This window comes from Carica papaya, chromosome 3 (assembly GCF_054855325.1).
Source record: "Carica papaya isolate Zhongbai chromosome 3, ASM5485532v1, whole genome shotgun sequence".
In the NCBI taxonomy this organism is placed as follows: Eukaryota; Viridiplantae; Streptophyta; class Magnoliopsida; order Brassicales; family Caricaceae; genus Carica; species Carica papaya.
The window spans coordinates 30,708,712-30,728,837 of NC_142311.1; the positions used below are offsets into that span (position 1 = coordinate 30,708,712).

At 36.9% G+C, this 20,126-nt stretch overlaps 2 protein-coding genes across 2 annotated transcripts; one reads left to right on the forward strand and one right to left on the reverse strand.

Moving 5' to 3' along the window:
* The first annotated feature begins 277 nt into the window (after nt 1–277).
* LOC110819848 (clathrin adaptor complexes medium subunit family protein) lies at nt 278–17,934 on the forward strand. The gene is made up of 8 exons (XM_088216464.1): nt 278–486; nt 916–1,062; nt 1,362–1,673; nt 4,053–4,345; nt 4,469–5,364; nt 6,558–6,614; nt 7,202–7,249; nt 17,509–17,934. The coding sequence occupies exons 1-8, from the start codon at nt 419–421 to the stop codon at nt 17,578–17,580; spliced, it is 1,893 nt and encodes a 630-aa protein (XP_088072590.1). The 5' UTR covers nt 278–418; the 3' UTR covers nt 17,581–17,934.
* A 325-nt stretch (nt 17,935–18,259) lies between these two features.
* GATL4 (galacturonosyltransferase-like 4) lies at nt 18,260–19,914 on the reverse strand. The gene has a single exon (XM_022049345.2). It carries the CDS (start codon nt 19,756–19,758, stop codon nt 18,706–18,708), a length of 1,053 nt encoding a protein of 350 aa, XP_021905037.2. The 5' UTR covers nt 19,759–19,914; the 3' UTR covers nt 18,260–18,705.
* Between the last annotated feature and the right edge of the window lie 212 nt (nt 19,915–20,126).

Below are 20,126 nucleotides of genomic sequence, written 5' to 3' on the forward strand. Positions count from 1 at the left end.
GAATAATTGAAAATTATTTTCTTTACCTGTCAAATTCTGATGTGTGAAGTTAATAACAAGAGAATGGTTCTTATAGATTGATAATTGTTTTACAAAGTTAAGTCTCTAATTTTAAATTTTATAATATCATCAACTAATTTCAAATTAATTAATAGTTTTTATTTTTTATTTTTTTATTATCAAATACTCGTGCATAACTTCTTACCACGACTATTTTTTCAAATGCGTTGAAATCTACTTATTAAACGACGTCGTTGTTTAATTAGAAGATCTTCTGGCGTGCGCACTCGCGTTTCATGTTTCGGCCTCACAGCATCAGGCCGAACAAACCCATTTCCAGATTCTGAGCCTTCTTTTCCTTGTTCTTATTATATCTCCAGCGACTACCATCACTTGGAAGTTGCAGGAAAATCAAGCCATGTCGGCTGGTTGCAGCATCAGAGCCCTCTGGATTCTCAACAGCGTAGACGCCGTCGTCTTTTCCAGGTGTCCGTCGCATTAACACTATTACGTGTCTGTATATGTTCAGCTGAAAACGAAGCTTCTCGCTGTTTCTTCTTCGATTACATATTTGTGCATTATTTCCAATTACTCCATCTACAATCTCTCTCCGTCTCTCTTTGATTATTTTCTTTATCGCTAAATGATATGATTTTGAACTTGTAGGATTTCAAGTTCCTTGGCACTATTAGATTTTTTTTTTTTTTTAATATGAGATAGTATCTGATGATTGCTTGACCTTTTTCTTTTCGTTTAAATTTAAGGAAGTAAAAACTTGAAAAGTAAAACGATTTTTTAAGTTGAATTATTTCATTTGGTTTCCTGATCAAGGTTACTTCGCTTTCCCCTATTTTTGACATTGATTCGCACCACCAAACAGTTTTTGATTTAGTTTTATTTTTTGAAAAATAACAGGAGGTTTCCTGTGGTGGAGAAGCGGTGGTGTGCTGCTTGTCAGAGTGAAAATGAGAGCGCTAGCGAATATTCGTCAAAGAATCCCGTGGTATCTGTACTACCTACAGATGCAGAATTAGCCACTGCATTTGCAGAGAGGAAGCAAAGGTCACCAAAACAGTTCACCAGTCTTATTTTCTCGTCTCTAATTTTCGACATCGTAATCTGTCAATGAGAATTGCTTCTTAGCTTTTAAGCCCCATATCTCGTGATTATGAATCTACTCATCAAATTGAGGCTGAATATAGGCTTGGTAGTTCCGTTACTTAACCAAAATGTACATTTGGAAGTCCATGGCATTCCAACTTTTGGTTCTGGTGTCATCTTTTCGTTTGAGATGTCGGAGCCTTTTCTTTTTTGAAAACCCGTTTTCAACTGAGCATGATGTTAGCTGTACCTATATGCAGGGAGGGATCCTTGCGCGGGTTTGGCATTCGTGCAACTCAATCAACCAAGGGCTCGGATTCCTGGGTTGATGATCCGATTACACGCCATATTATAAGCCTTTACATACACAGAGAGGAGGAAGGAGAGAATCATTTTCTATGGCCTTTAGTCTTGCATGTAAAGGGCCCCTATTGCATCCTAGTGTTGCCTCTGGTGGAGCCTCGTCAACTAAAGGAGTATATGGAGTTGTGTAGAAGATCTGATTGTGGAAATGCTATTGGTGCAGATGGAAGTTTGTCTTCGCTCATCCTTGATCTTCTGTGCATCACAGGGTATGGTAAGTTGCTTGCTGTATCTTTCATTTTTTAGTAATTATAAGATTATAGTTTAGTGTTTTCTTCCAGCAATTTGTCATTCTTATTTGAATGTGTAACATAATGGATTTTACAATATTTTGTTACCGCTGCTGCCTTATGAGTTTAGTTTAAACAAGGACAAATATTTTAGAAAATCAAGGAAATTAGCAGGTATTTGATTCTACTTTAGTGAATTGATTACATAAGCACAGGGCTTGCTCCATTTTGGAATTGTTGAAAATTTAAAGTCTTGAGAATTGCTGCAACAATACTTCCGTCTTTCTGGAAATCATTTCATTTACAGAGTATTGGGGAGGTTATTGCTGATATTTATTATGGAGTAATAATATGAAAGTCGTGATTATATTTAAAAATAATAGAAAGCATATGGGTTGTTCGACCATATCATGCATATAGTGATCAAATTTATTATTCTTTTATGGGAATTTCTATATTTGTATTTCTTTCATCTTCTCATTAAGAATAGCTGTTTTTGTTTTGAAAGAAAAAAGTATAATATGTATTAATATGGTACCAAAGGGGGTACCACCCGTATACACAAGAATTTATAAGGTTGTAAGGGTATCAATAACATCCCTAAAATCTTCATCCCTAATGATGTTATGTCCCAAAATAAGAGATGCAAAATATTTGAACCACCTATCTCTTAATTTATATCTACCAACCTCAATTCCTCAAAAGCTCTTAATTTTTTTCTTTCCAAATGACCCAGAAAATAGCCAGAGGAATAATCTTTACAAAGTTTTTTTCCGAATAAACCCCTCCCCATGCCCATATCTCAGCTAACACCGAATCCGTTGAAACCCATTGAATGCCTAACGAGCTGTATATCATGCACCATAAATCATACACTGCTGGGCATCTAAGGAGTAAGTGACAGCAAGTTTCCTCTGCTTTTCTGCACATGGAACAGCCATTTACCAACACCTGTCCCCTAGCCTTCAATTTGTCCAAAGTCAGAATGCATTCTCTGCAGGCCTCCTGCAATAAAAATGCAATTCTTGGTGGTACCCTGGCCTTCCAGATCTGTAAATAATGGAAAGAAGGATTACTGCCAGATTCCATTCCCATTATCTGCCTGTAGAAAGAAGTAACAGTAAACTCTCCCTTCTTAGACAGTTTCCAAAGGTCCTGGTCAGGTCTATCTACAATCTGACAAAGAGATACCGCATCCAAAATCTCCATGTAGTCACCGATTTCCCAGTCGTTCAGATTTCAGGAAACATTAACAGACCAAGAGCAGCTGCCATTCACCATCACATATGCCTCCTCCACCTGCAGATTTTTGGATTGCGCAATGGCAAACAGTCTAGGGAGTCTAGATTTTAGACACCCCCCCTCCAGCCACTCATCATGCCAGAATCTTATGGAATTACCTCTACCTAACTGCCACTTAATGCATTCTTTAAAACTTGGCCAGCCCTTCTTAATTTCTTCCACAGGCCTAAACCGTGGCCTCTTCTATCCAGACCCCCAACATCCTCAAGTTCAACCCTGCACCACTTGCTTCAATTTCCCTCCTCTACAGTTTTTCTTCTTCCTTTAGAACCTCCATAACCATTTACCCTGTAAAGCCTTGTTCATTTCAACCAGAGAACGGATTCCCAATCCACCCATTTTGGGCGGTTTCTTGATTTCTAACCATCTTACCAAATGATATTTTTCCATGTCCTCACCATCACCCCAAAGGAAGCGACATTGGATAGTTTCCAATCTTTTTGCAATACTAACTGGAATGGTTAATGTGGTAAGATAATAGGTAGGGAGATTAGCAAGAGTGCTCTTGATAAGAGTATATCTACCACCTTTTGATAAAAAATGTCTCTTCCATCCCGCAAGTCTAGACTCAAACATCTCAACCACCAGTTTCAATTTTTCTTGTCTTTGTATTTCGCACCCAATGGAACCCCAAGATATTTAATGGGTAATTTTGCTGTCTTACACTCCAGTATCCTTGCAAAACTAGCATCATCACCATGGTTCCCCAAAATTTGTCTCCTTAAGAATAGCTGTATGGATAAAAAATTGCCATCTGCACTACAATTCATCAAAATTTGTCCTGTTGATGATCTACTCGTGGTAGAAGTTGGTGTTCTCTCATTGTTTATTCTTAAGGAAAACTTTTGCTAACATATCTCCGTAATCTTCCTTTCCGTAATCTTCCTTGCTCTCATAATCATTTTCATTTTTTATAGAGGTGTTTGGTCTTTGCATTCATACTTCAAAGTTATTTCATTCTCTTCGAGAGGAAGAATAGTATTTTTACATGGCAAGTAGCTTGGTCTTTTCCTGTTTAATTGCTTTCAGGAGAGTTTTTTTCACTTTCTGTTACAGGGCATTTATGGTGGCACACGTAATTGGTGACATAGTTACTGGTGATTTAGTGGAACCTGAAGTGGTTGTAAATGCATCTCCATCTGTTGGTGGACTATTGGATTCTCTAACTGGCAGTATTGGGATATCAAGTATCTCATCAAGGGCAAAGCCTGTTGCTGCACCTGTTGCATCTTCCACCACAACTGGAACTGCTGTCGTTGGAGCTGTTCCATCAGATGCTCCAAAAATTGGTTCGAGGCCTTTAGATAAAGATTCACTTCGAAGTTTCATTAGCAGTGCAATGCCCTTTGGTTTGTACTTTTTATTTCTTCATCTTGGATATACATATATATATATATATATATCCTTTATTGTTGACGGGCATGCATTGGGCTGATGCATAATGTTTTACATGCTTGTTATCTATTCTACAGGTACTCCTGTGGACCTCAGTTTTTCCAATATTTCTGCTATTAAGGTTAATGGCTTCTCTTCATCTGATCTGCCTCCACAAGACCTCAAGCAACCAGCATGGAAGCCATATCTGTTTAAAGGAAAGCAGAGATTGCTATTCACAATTCATGAGACTGTTCATGCTGCTATGTATGATCGAGATGAGATTCCAGATAGTTTATCCATTGCAGGGCAGATAAATTGTCGAGCAGAGTTAGAAGGATTGCCGGATGTGTCAATCCCCTTGACAGGGATGAATATGGCTCACATAGAGGTTTTATCATTCCATCCATGTGCTCAGGTTCCTGAACATGGAATGGATAAGCAGGCTGTGATGTTTTCACCACCCTTAGGTAACTTTGTTTTGGTCCGTTATCAGGCAGGTTGTATCCTTGGACCTCCTGTAAAGGGATTTTATCAATTATCAATGGTTTCTGAAGATGAAGGCGCATTTTTATTTAAGTTGAGACTCATGGAAGGTTATAAGGCCCCTCTGACAATGGAATTCTGTAATGTGACAATGCCATTTCCTAGAAGAAGGGTCATCTCTTTTGAGGGGACTCCATCAATTGGAACAGTTTCAACTACAGAGCACTCTGTTGAATGGAAAATTATCACCAGTGGACGAGGTCTTGCTGGGAAAAGTATTGAGGCAACTTTTCCTGGAACTGTCAGGTTTTCACCATGGCAAACCCAAAGAGTCTCTTACTCTAGGTCGTTCTTTGGAAATGCAGCTGATGAAGAGAGTGATACTGAGACAGAGTATACTAACAATATGGTGAATGTGGAGGAGTTTTTAATGGAAAAAATGAACAAAGATCTCGCCCCAGTTGACTTAGAGGAGCCATTTTGTTGGCATGCGTATAATTATGCGAAAGTATGTGCTTTCTGTTATTTTATCCTTCAGCTGGTTTTCCAAATCCAAGAAGTTTCCTATATTCTTTGCATGAATATGTAATATCTGTAACTTTTGTTTGCTTGATTTGTAGTTAGTCAAACCTTTTTAAAGACAACTGCTTCATTCTTTAGTTTTCTTTTATGAGTTGATGCAATGATGGAAACTGAATAAGTTGCTTTATTGCATGTGCACGAATGGAAAAAACAATTTCCGTTAGATGTTAAACGTTTGTGGTTGCATGATGTTATTCAAATGTTTTTTAAAACCAAATTCTTTTATGTAATACTTTTGTACATGAGTGGTATCCCCTTGGTGCCATTTTTTAATAAATCTACTAACTTTTATCTATAAAAAAAAAACCAAATTCTTTTACGTACACTTAGAGGTATATGCTTTAAATTTTACGTCCTGCTTTTGCAAATTCTAGAAGTTCTCTATATTCCCTGCACAACTTCCTAAATGTAATTTTTGTTTCCATGACTTATAGCAAGTTGATCTTGTCGAGGCCAATTGAGTCATTCTTCATCCAAAGACAATTATGCCTTGCCTATGAAGATGTGTATCAGTAGGAAAAAAACAGTTCCTTTTAGATGTTAATCTTTGTAGTTGCATGATGTCTTCAAAGAAGATTTTGTCTCTTTAATATATATATATTTTTTTGTTATTGGACATGGTTCTGTAATATGCTAGAGTTCTCAGGTTCTTGTTTCTTTGCAAAGAATATGCAATAGCTCTCAATTTTTTATTGATATATGTCTTTCGTCAAAGTTGATAATTTGTGCCTCTGAATGGTATAAGTGTCCTATGCTGATAAAAGAATACAAAAATGGAAAAACGATACTGTCTTTGCTTACACATTTTTATTTTAAAGATCAATGCATGTGGATGTGAATCTGATGACTGCTAGTTAAGCAGTTGCTCTTGTTGACTGAACTTGAATGTTCTTTTATATTCAGTTTTCAGTTTTCTTTATCAAAGTATGTGTATCTCTATAAGTAGTATCCCGATAAGAATAGTGGCATAATTCTGATTTGCCAAGAATTTATTTGGTAATATTTTATCGATTTAAAATAACTTCTAAGCTATAGGTTTGTGTTGTACATCTTGCTATTTTCCTCGATGTTGAGAGTTTATTTTTTCCCACAACATGCTTTTCTAACTCATATTTACAGGTATCTTTCAAGATTGTTGGTGCATCTTTATCTGGAATGTCTATTGATCCTAAATCTGTAAGTTTATGATTCCTTTAGTCTCCCTTAATTAAGTTCAAAGTGACAAGGAGGGGAAGTTATGAGTATCCTTGTTGCTTTGGTCTTCAATTTTGATTTTTATATTTTTAAACATTTTTTGGGGGTTTGAATGTGCTTGTGAACAAATAAGTTCTCGCAGAGTATCAGATGCTATATAACAATCAATATTTGCATGTTAGATATTTCTTTAGTTACTTTATGGGTTTAGTATTAGTTTGCCAAAGTTGAAATCGGAAATGAAAAGTCTGATCCTTTTCTAATTTGTAGATAGCTCTATCTAGTAGTTTCTCAATATCTACTCTCATGTGGTGCTTTGCTCAAGGAAGATTTCTTGTTCACTTCATAACTGCTGTTAATAAAGACCTATATATTTGCTGAGTGGCAGCATTTAAGCAACTACAGAACTGCACAATTCATCTATATATTATGGCAGTTTGTCAGTGCATGCCTTAATTGTGTTTGACTGAGTGCTTGTGTAACTCTTGCCTTATACTGCTGTGATATTGAAATCTGGATAATTGTTTGCTCTAATGCTTTTGTCTTGCGGGTGTTTTTGCTGTTTGTAGGTTAGCATCTATCCTGCGATAAAAGCACCAGTAGAGTTAGCAACTCAGGTAGGATTGTCTTCAAAATCTACTATTGAAGTTGGATGACCTTTTTCTTCCTTGTTTTTTATTTTCTTTCGTTATTTTGAAACTTCTACTTGGAATCTTTACATCAACTGAGATTTGCTGACCTGATGAGAACTTGTTCATAATGATAACTTTTGTCATAATGGTGTTAGAATTATTGTGACTGGAAAGATTAGAAGTTGTTTAGTTGTAGAAAGTCTTGTTTCCCAATAAAAGTTTTTATTTTAGGAAACAAGTAAAACATGTTTATTTTGACAAAACAGAAACACTTCTGTTGGAAAATTTCTTCCTGAGTGCAGAAAGCATCTGAAAATTGTTTTCTGATTCTATCAGAAACAGAACATTTTAAACCTTTGTTTTTACTGAACTAAATACCGTAATATTGTGTTTATTTTAGACCAATTTTATTCTCCTTCAATTTCTAGATCTAAGTTATTTAATATTGAGAAATTAGTCATATTAACGTATTTGATACATAATTAAGTTCATTTTAATCTTATCGTCAATTGTACACCCATGAATTTTGTATTCCTGCCTCTCAAGGAAGGCATCACGAAAACTCTTGACTTGAATTGGACATGAAATAAATTTGGAATAGGAATACTGTTCTTGTTCAAATTTCAGTCCTATTTATATGCTTTCTCCTTTATATTGCATGGAATTGAAATTTGAACCAAATTCGACGTAAATGTTTGCTACTCCTCTATAGGAATCACATGCATGAACATTTTGTATGTGTGATTGAGTGGTTATCCTGTATAAACTTTAGTTTGTTGATTATATCGAGTTTGTTTTTGTGGTGCTTACAGATTTTTTTAGCTTTGCTTGCTGCTGTCTTCTTAACCCCCACCCTTTATGAGCTTCCTATAATTAATTTGATATCCCTGGCAAACATCAGTTCTCATTACATTCTGGGCCACTGGTATAGATCATAGTTGGAAAAATTAGGCTAGTTTCCGAACCAGTTGAGACACTGGTTGATTGGTGGAACCAATGTTTATTAATTGAACTGTTTGTTCAAAAATTTATATATAAATAATAGAACATAAGTTTTAATAATAATGTCATTCAAATTGTACAATTGATAATTTTTTTTTTTGAGATAAAAATTGTGAAGTATGTATTAATAAGGTACCAAGGGAGTACCATTTATATACAAAAAATTTACAATTTTCTTAGAGTATCAATAACATTTTTAAAATTTTCATCCTTAAAGGTGTCATGTCCTGACAAGATAGATCCAAAATAGTGAAATCATCTATCTCTCAATTTATGATTCGCTGCCTTTTTGCCCTCAAAAGTTTTATAATTATTTTCCTTCCAAAGGACCCAAAAAATTGTCAAAAAGAATCAACTTTACAAACTCTCTTTTTACATGGCACATCCCAAGTCCAAATATCCTCTTTAATAGAACACCCGTCATTACTCATTTAATCCCCAAAAGACCATATATCATGCTCCACAATTCATAAGCCATGGGATACCACAAAAGGATATGATTGCAAGATTCATAAGCCATACGATACCACAAAAGGATAATTTTTTTTAGATAAAAAGTGTGAAGTATGTATTAACAAGATATCAAGGGGGTACCATCCATGTAATATTACAATTTTGTTAGAGTGTCAATGACATTCTTAAAATTCTCATCCCTAATGGTATCATGTTCTAATAAGATAGACCCAAAATAGTGAATCATCTATCTTTCAATCTATGATTCTTTACCTCTTTGCTCTTAAAAATTTTATAATTCTTTTCCTTCCAAAGGACCCAAAAAATTGTTAATGGAATTAGCTTTACAAACTCTCTTTTTACATAGCACATCCCAAGCCCAAATATCCTCTTTAATAGAACCCGCCATCACTCATTTAATCCCCAAGAGACCATATATCATGCTCCATAATTCATAAGCCATAGGATATCAGAAAAGGATATGATTGTAAGATTCATGAGCCATAGGATACCACAAAAGAATAATTTTTTTTTTTGAGACAAAAAGTGTGAAGTATGTATTAATAAGGTACCAAAAGGGTACTATGCATGTACAAAAAATTTACAATTTTGTTAGAGTGTCAATGACATTCCTAAAATCTTCATCCCTAATGGTGTCATGTCCTAATAAGATAGATCCAAAATAGTGAAATTATCTATCTCTCAATTTATGATTCTTTACCTCTTTGTCCTCAAAAGTTTTATAATTTTTTCCTTCCAAAGGACCCAAAAAATTGTCAATGGAATCAACTTTACAAACTCTCTTTTTACATAGCACATCCCAAGCCCAAATATCCTCTTTAATAGAACCCGTCATCGCTCATTTAATCCTCAAAAGACCATATATCATGCTCCACAATTCATAAGCCGTAGGATAGCACAAAAGAATATGATTGCAAGATTCTGCTGCGTTCATGAATAAGTAACACCTGTTAACCATAATCTGGCCTCTGGTCACCAGTTTATTAATGGTCAATATGCATTCCCGACTACCATCCCAAGGGAAAAAAGCGATTCTAGGAGGCGCCTTTGATTTCCAAATTTGATGAACCAGGAAATTGTGACTCCTTCCCTGCCCATTCCTCACAATATGCTTTTAGTAAGATTTAACTGAGAAATCTCCTTTCTGTTTAAGCTTCCAAAGCACCTGGTCCGTATTGGAATTAACCTGTTGTAAGGCAAGTAATTGCAGTAAAGCTTTGTACTCACTAATTTCCCAATCATTGGGGTTTATAGTAACATTCACCATCCATTCTTTGCTACCATTGATGTCCCTGTACGCTTCCTCAATCACCATGCTTCTTGATTGTGCAATAGCAAAAATCTTTGAGAAATGCCTCATAAGAAACCCTCCTTCAAACCAATCATCCGGCCAAAATCTGATTCTGTTATCTCTACCTAGTTTCCAATTAATACACTTCTGAAAACAAGGCCACTCCATCATAATCTTCCTCCATAAACCCAATCCATGCAGTTTTTTAATCCTCAAAGCCGCCCCACCTCACCTCAATAATCCTCGTCCACATCCTATCCTTCAAAAATCTCCACAAGCACTTCCCTTAAAGAGCCACATTCATCTCAATAAGAGGTCTAATACTTAAACTAGCTTGGTTAAAGGGTTGTTTGACATCAACGCATTTAACCACAGTGATATCTCCTTTTCTCATCCGCATCACCCCAAAAGAAGTGGCACTGGATGACTTCCATTCTCCTTGCAACTTTCACAGGAATCGTTAAGGTAGAAAGATAATAAATGGGAAGATTGGCAAGTGTACTTTTGATTAAGGTGAACCTACCTCCCTTGGACAAATTTCTTTTCCAACCAGTTAGTCTTTTCCCAAACAATTCCACCACCGGCTCCCAAGTTCTCGTGTCTTTATACTTTGCCCCCAGTGGGACCCCAAGGTATTTGATTGGAAGACTGACTGTTCTGCATTCCAACACCCTAGCAAGACAACTCTCATCACTTTTATCACCAATTCTGATTTATTCAAATTAATATTGAGCCCAGAAACTGCTTGGAAGCACAAAATAACACACCTTAAATCCAATAGAATCCTCACATCTGAATGGTAGAAGATCAAAGTGTCATCTGCAAAAAAAAGATGTGAGATCTCAACTGTATTGTCTCCTCTGCCCACAGAAACTTCTCTCACCAACTGCAGATCCTTAGCCTTTATCATCAAACCATTCAAAGCTTTCATAACGATGATAAACAATAGTGGAGAAAGAGGATCCCCCTGTTGAAGCCTTCTCAAAGTTTTAAAGAAAGTCGACGGGTCTCCATTAATGAGAACAGCAAAAGATGTAGAGGACATACAAGCATGCATCTAACTTCTCTATTTTTGGCCAAAACCATTCTTCCCAACATGTAGTCTATGAAAACCCAGCTTACATGGTCATACGCCTTCTCCATGTCTAGCTTACAGATCCACCACCTCACTCACCGCCATAATTGCATCTAAAATCTACTTACCCTCCACAAAAGCATGCTGGGACTCTCCTATTGCATCACCAAGTGCTCTCAACAATTTTCTAACCAATACTTCAGCAATGAGTTTATAAATGCAGCCCACCAAACTTATTGGTATGAAGTTTCTGATATCCTTTGCACATTCCTTTTTGGCAATGAGAACAAGAAAGGTAGTGTTTAATGATTTTACAAACTTACCAGAATCATGCAACTCTCTAAAGAGCTCTACTACATCACCCTTGATTACATGCTAGAACTCCTACAAGAATTTCATACTGAAACCGCCCAGGCCTGGAGTTTTATCACCATTACACAACTTTAGACTCTCAAAATCTCATCCTCAGTAAACTCTGATTCCAACAACTGTTTGCTATCTTCAGATAGCCTGTTGAATTGCATCCCATAATTTAAGTCTTATCACAAAATCTTCCTCATGCAGCTTAGAGAAGTAACCACGGTTAGCTTCCCTCATATCATTATCCCTTGACCCTCTTCTCATTAATCTATGTCTCATCACTGTAATTGCATCTCCTTCTATGACTAGCCAAAGCATGAAAATATTTTGTATTGCGGTCTCCTTCTTTCAACCATTTTTTTCTAGATTTTTGTCTCTAGGAGGTCTCTTCCATACTGATTTTGGTTCCCAATTTCACCTTCAAATAGTCTTTTTTTAACCTCTCCTCTTCATTTAACCCGCCCACCCCCACCCTCTTATCAAGCTCATCAATCTCATTCATTGTGATACTGAACTCCTCCCCTTCTCTCTCTCTTTCCCCCTTGCTCAAATTTTAATTTCATCCTTCAATGCCTTGAGCTTACACGCGATCTTGAAACTGGCCTTACCCTAAACATTAAAACCTTTCAATTTTTCTTTCACCAAACTTGATACTAAACCTTTGACTCGCAATCAATAGGGGAGTGAAAACTAAGATAATATAGATAAATGAATTAATTAAAACACCATAAGGAAAACCTTGATAAGTTACAATTAATTCAAGAAAAGAAATTGATGAAAACATCACAAGTTATCTTGATAAGTTAACACCAATTTTTCACTAAACAAGAAAGTTGAAAAAAACCTCACTAGTTGGAAACTAGAATTTTGTAATTTTATTATTCTCGAACTTTGATTGAAAACAAATGTCAATTAATAACCTGTTTATAGTGTAAGATATGTGAATAATAAAAAAATAATAATTTCCTAAATTTATGAAAAAGTTACATAGAAAATTAACTGCAAACTTGAATAAGAAAATAAACAAAATTAAGAGAATTACAACTAAAATATAATAGATATGATCTCCCTATGAAAAAATCTTTTTAAATGGAAAATATCTTAATTAATTGTGGAGATATCTTCCTTTAAAGATTAAAGATTTAGTTTCATCTTTTCTTGAAAGATTGATTGATTTAGAAAGATTTTGTAATTTAAAGAAAATCTTTTAATTTAATGAAGATCTTTGAATTCTTTAGGAAAGTAAATTCATTCATGATTTTGCGATAAATGTTTAAAATTCATCCATGATCTCCCTTGATTTTCCTTATATGTGAATATACTCTCATTGGAAGATACGATATTGACTTGTAAACTTAGAAAAATATGATCTTGATTTCTCTTGATGAATTTTCAAAATTTCTTGATCATGGTTTCTTTTTTGCCACTTGAGAAATATATGGAGTAGAAAAGGAAACTTTCATTTTGGAGAGAAAAATCTCTCGAGTGAGAAAAAATCTCTCATGGGTGGGGACAGATTTCCCCTGTGTTTTTAACTTCTTTAGGGGTTGTTTCCTTTCTTGACTTGGTTGGTTGGTTGAATAGTTTAAGTCATCTGTGCCCACATCAAAGCCCCTAAATTTATCAACCCTCAACCATTTATTGTCCAACCAGAATGGTATAGGTCCCCATTTTATGCCTTTAGATTCCAGATATATTGGGAAATAATCTGAAATGGAATGTTGCAAAAGTTTCTGACAAACACCTGTAAGTTGCAATAGGAAACTAGGTGAGATAAAAAAACGGTTAATCCATGAACATGAAGGATGCAAAAGTTTCTGACAAACACTTGTAAGTTGCAATAGGAAACTAGGTGAGATAAAAAAACAGTCAATCCATGAACATGAAGGATGGAGTTCTCTGATTTGTTCATGTCCACTGATCCCCAACTAAGAGCACATCCACCAAATGCAACCTATCCAAAGCATCTTTAAAATCATTGGCCCAAGTGCTCGAAAAGTTTTCTCCACTCATTTTCTCCCTTCTCAAGACCATATTAAAGTCCACCCATTTCACCCCATTTCTGCTTACATGCATCAAGTTCCCTCCAATATCTCCTTCTCCTCATTATTCCCTCGAGAGTACACACCAGTAAACACCCACTCAACCCTTCCCCCCTCCCCTACAATTTTAGAATAAGTAGGACAGCTTGGTTTCATCCTTCAACACCTTCATACACTTCGCCCTCTCCTCCTTCCATAATAACACAATCCCACCAGCTGTCTCTAGTCAGGATACAATCCCACCCCACATCCTTCTCTCTCCACAAGCTCTTCACGACGTCATCATAACACACCTCCATTTTAGATTCTTGGAGGCAGAACAGTTTCCACTTACTAAGGCATCCCCATAACAAGACGTTTATTTCTGTCATTTACACCTCTCACATTCCTAGATATAATTTTGCTAATTATTTAAGACGTTAGTTTTACCTCCCCCGCCTTCTTTACCACCTTTCTATGGCAATCATAATTAATGGAATACTCTAATTTCTTCAATTCTCTCGGAGTATCCACACTATTTTTTTGGACACTGATCCTTCTCCCTTTTTATTAGCTAATCTCTTTTCAATCTCAGATAAAAAAGAATATACCTAATCTTCTATACCTTCTAGAGAGACTCCCATCATCTTGTTAAATCTCTGGATGTTCTGCAAAACCCACAGAGAACTCCTTTCATCTTCACTGTCCACCAAGTCGACTCCATTCAAAATCTCCTCAATGTCGGGATCTGATGCTGAGACAACCATCTGAACCTCCTCTTCCACCAGAACCATCACAGGATCACTGCCATTGTAGTCAACGGATCCCGTGGCATCGACTCCATGGACTTCCTCCTCCAACACTTCACGCGTAGTAAAAACAAGGTACAATTTCGACTCTCGCCTCCGATGGACTCTCCCGAGTCAACATCTCCTCCCGCCCATCCTCTCCGCACATCCTTGCCAACATTTCCTTGGCCCTTTTCTCTGATTTCCCCTCATCTTTAGAAATCTCTTCGATCATTTTGTTTTCACACCTAAACCCCCTCAAACCCGATGGCTCACCTCGGGCCGAGATGCTCCCCACGGGCCTCCACCATCCTTTTAGCTTTGGGCTGCTTCTTCCAGCCTTAACCACTTTCGAACTAGGCTCCGCGATCCATTTCTCTTTTTCTGCTTGGGTATATCGTCTCCTCCCATTTGACCCAACCAGTGATCCACAAACTGGGTCGAACCATCTTAGCCCACCAACACCTCGAGCTCCAAAACGACACGCATTCCTTGCTTTTCGGGCATTCCCCCTATTTTGAATTTTTGGATTGACTTGACCCGCCTTCCTCCTGGGTCGCATCTGCCCTACTCCCTTCATCGGCTCCCCCCTGGTTTGGACTGCCACTGCATAGAATTGTGCTCCTCCTACCTCCGCCAAAATATGAATGGGCACCGCAATGGGGCCACTGAAAGGATGCTTTCCACAATGCCGCTTGTCCATGTTCCGCTCTTACAGCATTTCCAAGGATCCTCTTAGTCTTCGCTCTACCCTCAGTGTTGACAACGGGCCGATCTGTGAGCTTGAGTGCTGATATCATAAATCTCCACCAGCCTCTCCCCTGTATTCTCTCCAAAATAAAAATCCTCTTCACATTTTTACCCCACAACACAGATAACACCAGATACAATCATCTCCTGTTACTGCCAAACGAAATCCAGAGTTCATGATTCTCTCCAATGAAGTGCTTTGCCCACGCAACTCTCCCTTTCCTCCAGGAGGAATCCTCAAGAGTGTCAAAAGCCATCCTACCTCAACCTTATCTAGGGAAATCGGAGTCCGAAATAATCATCTCCTGTTACTGCCAAACGAAATCCAGAGTTCATGATTCTCTCCAATGAAGTGCTTTGCCCACGCAACTCTCCCTTTCCTCCAGGAGGAATCCTCAAGAGCGTCAAAAGCCATCCTACCTCAACCTTATCTAGGGAAATCGGAGTCCGAAATCCTCACCCATTGTGGCTTATTCTCGGTCAGTCCATCCTCCTGCCCTTGCTAACTAAATCGAACAACTTGTGATCAATTACAAGGATTTTTCTTCCAGTTTGAGCCACATTCTCCCTCAACATGGTCGGCCACATTGGCCGGCCAGAGGCTGTTGAAGTGAAAAGCTTCACTCTCTCTCTTTTTGCTCTAACTCTCTCTTCACTCTTCGCTCTCTTTGCTCTCTTCCTTTGTAAAGAAAAGATGGCACATGAGGAATGTGAATAGATCACAAAGGCAAACACGAAATCATGTACAATTGATAATTATTAAGTGAAAAAATACAGAAACAAAAAATGTTATACTACATAAAAAATAAAAAAAAAGAATATGTAAATCAAGGCACCAAGAGATTACCACCCAAATTCAAAAATTCTGCTAAATTTTCATATTTCTTTAGAAGCTCAATTTGAAATAAAAGATCAAGATGATTAAATCCTAATTATTTCAAAAAAAAAAATGATTAAATCCTGAGGTTGGTTTTAACTGAACTGGCTGGTTTTGACCATTGTTGATGGGTTTTTATGCTAATTTGATATGGGATAAATTACAAGAAGGTTTTTGAGTTTTTGGTTTAATTATATTCAGGTCCATTAGTTTGACAGAATTACAAATTTTTCATAAGAAAATAAAAATTGTTAGAAAACAGAGAAAAGAATTGATACAAAGATGAGGATGAGACATCCTTGAAAAAACTCCAGAAAAATAAGGAAAAGAAAACAAATTAGAAAGAAGAAAATCAATCCAAAATTGGCTCCCAATTTCTTTTTAGAATGGATAATAAAGGATCCCTGACAGAATTATGAGACTTGGCCCAAAGCCAAGTAGAAAAAGTCAGTCTGTTCCACAGAAACTGAGAAAGCGTATAGTGATCTATGGAAATTCTGGCATTATGCTCCAACCATAACAGGCAAGGGCAAAAAATGGGTTCTCTCCATAGAGTCCTCATCTCTAACCCAATCGTCTTTTAAATTAGACCTCAAGAAACAATGAATAGAAGAGGTATAAACCTGGATAAACCCAAAAGTGTCGTAAAACTTGGTCCAAAGTTTCCAAGTCACTTCACTATGAGAGAAAAGGTGACCATGAGAGTACGTTTAGTATTTATGTTTTATACAAACATTACAAATTAGTCCAATAAACTAATTGTAAACTTTAGGATCAGCACTAAAGCATAAACCAATATTTTTTTCCAAGAGGACACATGAAAGCCTTCTATAAGAAAATAAAATGCACAAATTGAAAGAAAATGGAAGGATCTTGACTGAAATTGGGAACAGATTTTGATCAGTCAAGCTTCTTTGATCGCAGTTCTCCAAGTTCTTTCTAATTTGGTCAAAAAACTTTTTAACGTTCTTCAAGATTTCATGTATTTCTTTTTTAGATGAGTTTTTGACCAGATTAACGAGCACTTTGATGTTCTTCAAGATTTCATGTATTTCCGTTTTAGATGAGTTTTTTTGTGTGTTCTCTTGAGGAGAAAAAAAAAGGACCTGTTTGTGTTTTAACAATGATTTCAGTGGTTGACTAAGTTGTCATGTTTGTCCAAAACATAAGTGCTATTTTATTATCTTTAACTAATCGACCTAGTTGTAATTAGGCACTAGGTTTATCATTGATAAATTTGCTAAATTGAACTGCTAGGTGTTTGGTTCACGTTTGGATTGGTTGGAGTAGTCCAATTTTAACAACTAGCTTGTCGATTTTAAACCTCGTTTTATTTCCCTTGATTTAGTTTTTAGAGTAAAGTCACTCTGCAAAGGACTTAATACATCTCATTGCTAATGGAACCTTTTTCCTGGAAATAATTGCTGATGGAAATCCACCAAGTTCCATAAAACAATTAAGAGATCAAGAAAATAGAAGAAATTTGATTTAAAAAAAGAAAAAAAAAAAAGAACAGAAGAAATGAACATTGGTATCTACCATTGCTTATATGAATTTGCTTTGATAGAGTTGAATTTTCTGTCTTATTTACATGTGGTTGCAACAGGCTACATCTGGGGATTATATTCTGTGGAATACATTAGGTGAATGCCCATCTGCTGCCTCTGCAAAAGCATAAATGAGTAGATAGCATTTCAGAAACATAGAATCTTGTCATTGGATGGGAAAGAAGCTTTTTATTCTCAGAAAATCGCCCAGCACAAGGCTAGATGACTACTTTCCCAGGCTCAAGCCTTTGAGTTTGGCCATACTCAAAGCTAAGCATCAGTCTTTGTGATTGCAGTTAAAACTCATTGATCGTGGATACTGTGGTGTAATTTGCTATATATATATATATATATATATATATATAATAAGCGTTTTGAGACAGTATATCAACTTCTAAAGAGTTTGTTTTGAGCCATCATATCTCTGCTTATTTGGTGGAACTGAAACATATAGAATGAGATTGAAGCCAACTCTTTCTCCTTTATATGCTGTATGTAGGAATTGATGTTCAACCATTGTTTTGCTGCTCCATTCACAAAGAATAGCTGGTGCAATCGATTGAGGTACCTGCTGTCTGTGCATGTGTTTTTTTCCCCTCATCCAACATTGATTGAATATAATTTAAGCTATAGCCTCCATATACGATCTCCATTGAGTCCTCATCAAGGTTACACTTTTAACGACATCGCTTGTATGTATGTATACTACACGCGATGTTGTGGGAGGCATATTTTATGTACATAAAAAAGAACTAAAATTCCAGGATAAGAATTAATAGATCAACCACCGAAGAACTTTAAAAGTTGATAGCATCTCTAATTAATTAGTTCTTCCAAGGACTGTATATATACGCGTGTGTGTGTGTGTGTGTGTGTATCCTTCGAACCACGGAACATGTTCCGGTTCATCTTTCTAATTTACAATTTTCATGGGTCACTCCACGATCCAACCTAAACAAGGAGGTGAAAATTAATTAAACAAATAAATAATAAACAAATCAAAAGAAAATAAAAATAAAAATCCCTCCTCGATCATTCTAATTCGCAGGACGTAAAACCTAATTCGTTAAGCTCCATATTCATGAACAAAATGCAGAGAGGAAACTCATGATCATCTTCATCATCATCATTGCCGAATCCCACTCTCGGTGTCTACTATCTCTTTGAATATATCCAAACCCTAAATGGAGCCTTTTCACGTATAAACTTCTAAATGCTAATTAATCAGATATACATATACATGTATATATTTCTTACTACTCATCTAACGAGTGCTTTGATGAACGATAAAGATCGTAAGGAGCCCAGAGGTAATCAACGACGCAGGGTTTCCTAGAATCTAACCTCAACCATGGCTTCCCCTTGCCACTCCAATGGAGGAGACTAATAGGACCAGGATGCAGAGTCCTACATTTTCCTTCAAAGTTATCTCCACCTAATCCATGTTGATTCCATCTATGATTCACCGCCTTCATTTCCCCAGCAAAAACAAGCAGAAATGGGGGCAGAGAACCCAACTGATAAATCCTCTTCATCTTCTGCACCCCCATCCAGAACTCCAGTTTCTGCGTGTACCCACCTCTTCTCCATTTCTCCACATCAATCACCATCACTCCTGTATTGAAATAACACGGCTTTCTCCCTGAAAATATCTTCGCCATTTCTGTGTCTGACCAGAAAGCATTTGTGAAATACTGCGAAAAGTTTGCATGGCAATATTCCGGCGCTGCCACCACCTTGTTTTCCATTTCCACATCCCATAGCTTCGCTATATCATCCACCACCACAAGGTCGGAATCCAAGTAAATAGCCCTTTCCACGTTGTGAGGTAATATGTCTGCAAGATATATTCTCGCGTAGTTTAGAGGCTGATCCAACGCGTGCCGTATCGACTTTGATATCTTGCCTCGAACTCGGTTACTCTCGAATCGATATATCTTAAATTTCAGGTAAGGAAATGTTGCTTTTATGCTCAAAACCAGCTCGTTCTCGGAATGAGCAGTGAGAAAATGGAAGGAGAGATTTTCAGGACATGTTGAATGCTGCAACAAGGACAAGACGGCAGCCATGGTTCCTCGCAAATAATTAGCGTCAAGAGTCATGGCTACATGAATCTGATCAAACCCACAATCTTCACCATTCCAGAAGGCTGGAGCTTCCCGGAAAATGGGAAGGTAATTTGACGGAGAAGGTTTGTGGATAACCGTGCCAAGGCGGACGGCAGTGGAGAGAGAATCAAGGAGGAGGAGGGACAGGAGGCCAAAGCAAAGTAGGAGAGTAGTACTGGTGGAGGAGCTCAGGAAGGCCATCCTGTACCTAGCTCAGGTTTTTGGGGGTTTGAGGATTTTTAAAGAAGAATTTGGTTATCAGCCATGGAGATTTAACTGATTATTGGTTATGGAGAGTTAATTAATGAGACAGTTTATCCAATGGTTTAGAAAATTGTTGGGGAGAGATAAAAGTTCGAAAACCCAACAAACAAAAAAGAATCCAAACGTCAAGAATTATATATATTTATATATATAAATGATTATATTTAGGCGTTAAAAGTGGAGGATTGGATTTTGGAGGCTGCTGGCAGACTTTTTTAAGACTAAACTATATGTGTGTGTGTGTGTGTGTGTGTACGAAGGGGACAACATGATAGATTTGATGATTTTTAGGTTTTTCAGTTCTA